The sequence below is a fragment of the Empidonax traillii genome, unplaced genomic scaffold (genome assembly GCF_003031625.1).
Source record: "Empidonax traillii isolate 1590-97213 ecotype Southwest subspecies unplaced genomic scaffold, ASM303162v1 scaffold1876:size139808, whole genome shotgun sequence".
Lineage (NCBI taxonomy): Eukaryota > Metazoa > Chordata > Aves > Passeriformes > Tyrannidae > Empidonax > Empidonax traillii.
In genome coordinates this window covers 54,974-56,700 of record NW_020957069.1, presented here as the reverse complement: position 1 = coordinate 56,700, position 1,727 = coordinate 54,974, and the positions used below count along the sequence as shown (strand labels likewise).

The 1,727-nt window shown below is 62.7% G+C and overlaps 1 protein-coding gene across 1 annotated transcript in view; it reads right to left on the bottom strand.

The window, feature by feature from the left end:
- The window catches only part of LOC114071175 (collagen alpha-1(I) chain-like), a gene marked incomplete at its 5' end in the record, with an annotated part of 49,022 nt that overhangs the window by 11,816 nt on the left and 35,479 nt on the right, over nt 1–1,727 (bottom strand). Inside the window, 4 exons of the mRNA XM_027908910.1 lie at nt 9–62; nt 303–356; nt 639–746; nt 1,625–1,669. Coding sequence (XP_027764711.1) covers nt 9–62; nt 303–356; nt 639–746; nt 1,625–1,669 — 261 coding nt within the window. The remainder of the gene's footprint in view (nt 1–8; nt 63–302; nt 357–638; nt 747–1,624; nt 1,670–1,727) is intronic.

The window sequence follows — 1,727 nt, the reverse complement described above, 5'->3', positions numbered from 1 at the left end:
TGCTGTACCTGCTCACCATCCAGCCCACGGACACCAGCGTCCCCAGGATCTCCCACATCACCCTGGAGAGGACACAGACACCAGGAGAGCCGTGGAGTTCTCCACACAGCTGCCCTGCAGACCCTGCTGTGCAGGAGGGCTTGCAAGGCTCTTCTCCCCCCTTGCACCAGGGGTGTAAACCCCCACCCCACTGGGCAAAACCAGGGGCCAAACTGGGAGGGGTGCCCTGGGGAGGTCAGCAGAACAAGCCCAAGGCTCTCTTGGGGCCAGCAAGTGGGACCAACCCCCTCCTCTATCCTCACCTTCTCTCCTCTCATCCCTGAAGGCCCTTCACGCCCACTTGGACCTTCCCGGCCCTGTGAACAAACAACCTCCACATCAGCAGCAATTTGCCCCAGCTCAGGAGGCCTTTCCAGCTCCTGAGCTGGGCCTGGGATGCCCTGGCACGCACCCCGTACCCACGGCAGGAGAAGCCACACAGCAGCTCCCCAAGCCCCTCAGAGCAGCTTCCCTTCTCCTTCCCTTCCCGCAGGTTCTTTAGGGAGCTCCCCCAAAGTTCTGCACCAGCACAATCCTTGCACCCTGCCCTGAGCCAGGGGCTGTGCTGGGTGTGGATGGGGAGCTCCAGCTGCACTCACCGGGTACCCAGGCAGGCCAGCAGCACCGGCTGCTCCAGGAGCCCCTGTTTCTCCAGCCAAGCCAGGCTTCCCGGGAATGCCGTCCGGCCCCTGCATGCCAGGAACACCCTGCAAGGCCAGAAGGGCACTTGGGCACCCTGAGAGGCAGCTCTGGCTGCAGCTCCAGGGAGGACAAAGCCAGTGGGAGCCCCGTGGCTGATGCACTTGGGCCACCATGGGGTCTGCAAGGTACCACCTGCTCCTGGTGTGTCCTGGGGCCTCTCACCTTCATGGTCTGGGGTTCAACCAGGCCAAGTGCTGGGTCCTGCACTGTGGCCACAACAACCCCCGGCAGCCCCATGGGCTGGGGACAGAGTGGGGGGACAGGGACAGGCAGGGAGGGACCTGGGGGCTCTGACTGACAGCAGCTGAACATGAGCCAGGGGTGCCCAGGGGGCCAAGAGGGCCAGTGGATCCTGGCCTGGCTCAGGAACAGTGTGGCAGCAGCAGCAGGGAGGTGATTGTGCCCCTGTGCTGGGCACTGGGGAGGCCACACCTCGAGTGCTGTGCCCAGTTCTGGCCCCTCAGCTCAGGAAGGACATGGAGGGGCTGCAGCAGGTCCAGAGAAGGGCAACGAGAGGGCTCAGCCCTTGGAATGGGCTGCCCAGGGAGGGGGTGGAGTCCCCGTCCCTGGAGGGGTTTGGGCAGAGCCTGGATGTGGCATCAGTGCCATGGGCTGGGTGACAAGGTGGGGTTGGGTCACAGGTTGGACTCGATGATCTCAGAGGTCTTTTCCAACCTGTTCGATCCTGTGATTCTATGATTATTGTAGTTTTAGGAGGGCACTGCTCTCCCTATGCCCTACTTGTCACCAGCCAGCCTCCCACGCAGGGTTTGGGTCATTCTCTGCCCCACAACCACCCCAGAGATGAAAATGTCTCCACAGTGGGCACCCATCTTTTCATCCCATTGGACACCACCCCCTCCCAGCACAGCTCTCCACTTACAGGCAGCCCTGGGAGCCCTCGAGGACCTGGGTCACCAGTTTTGCCCTGAAACAAGAAGGATGCTCAGCAAGGGGGACTCAGACCACCCTCATGTGCTGGGACC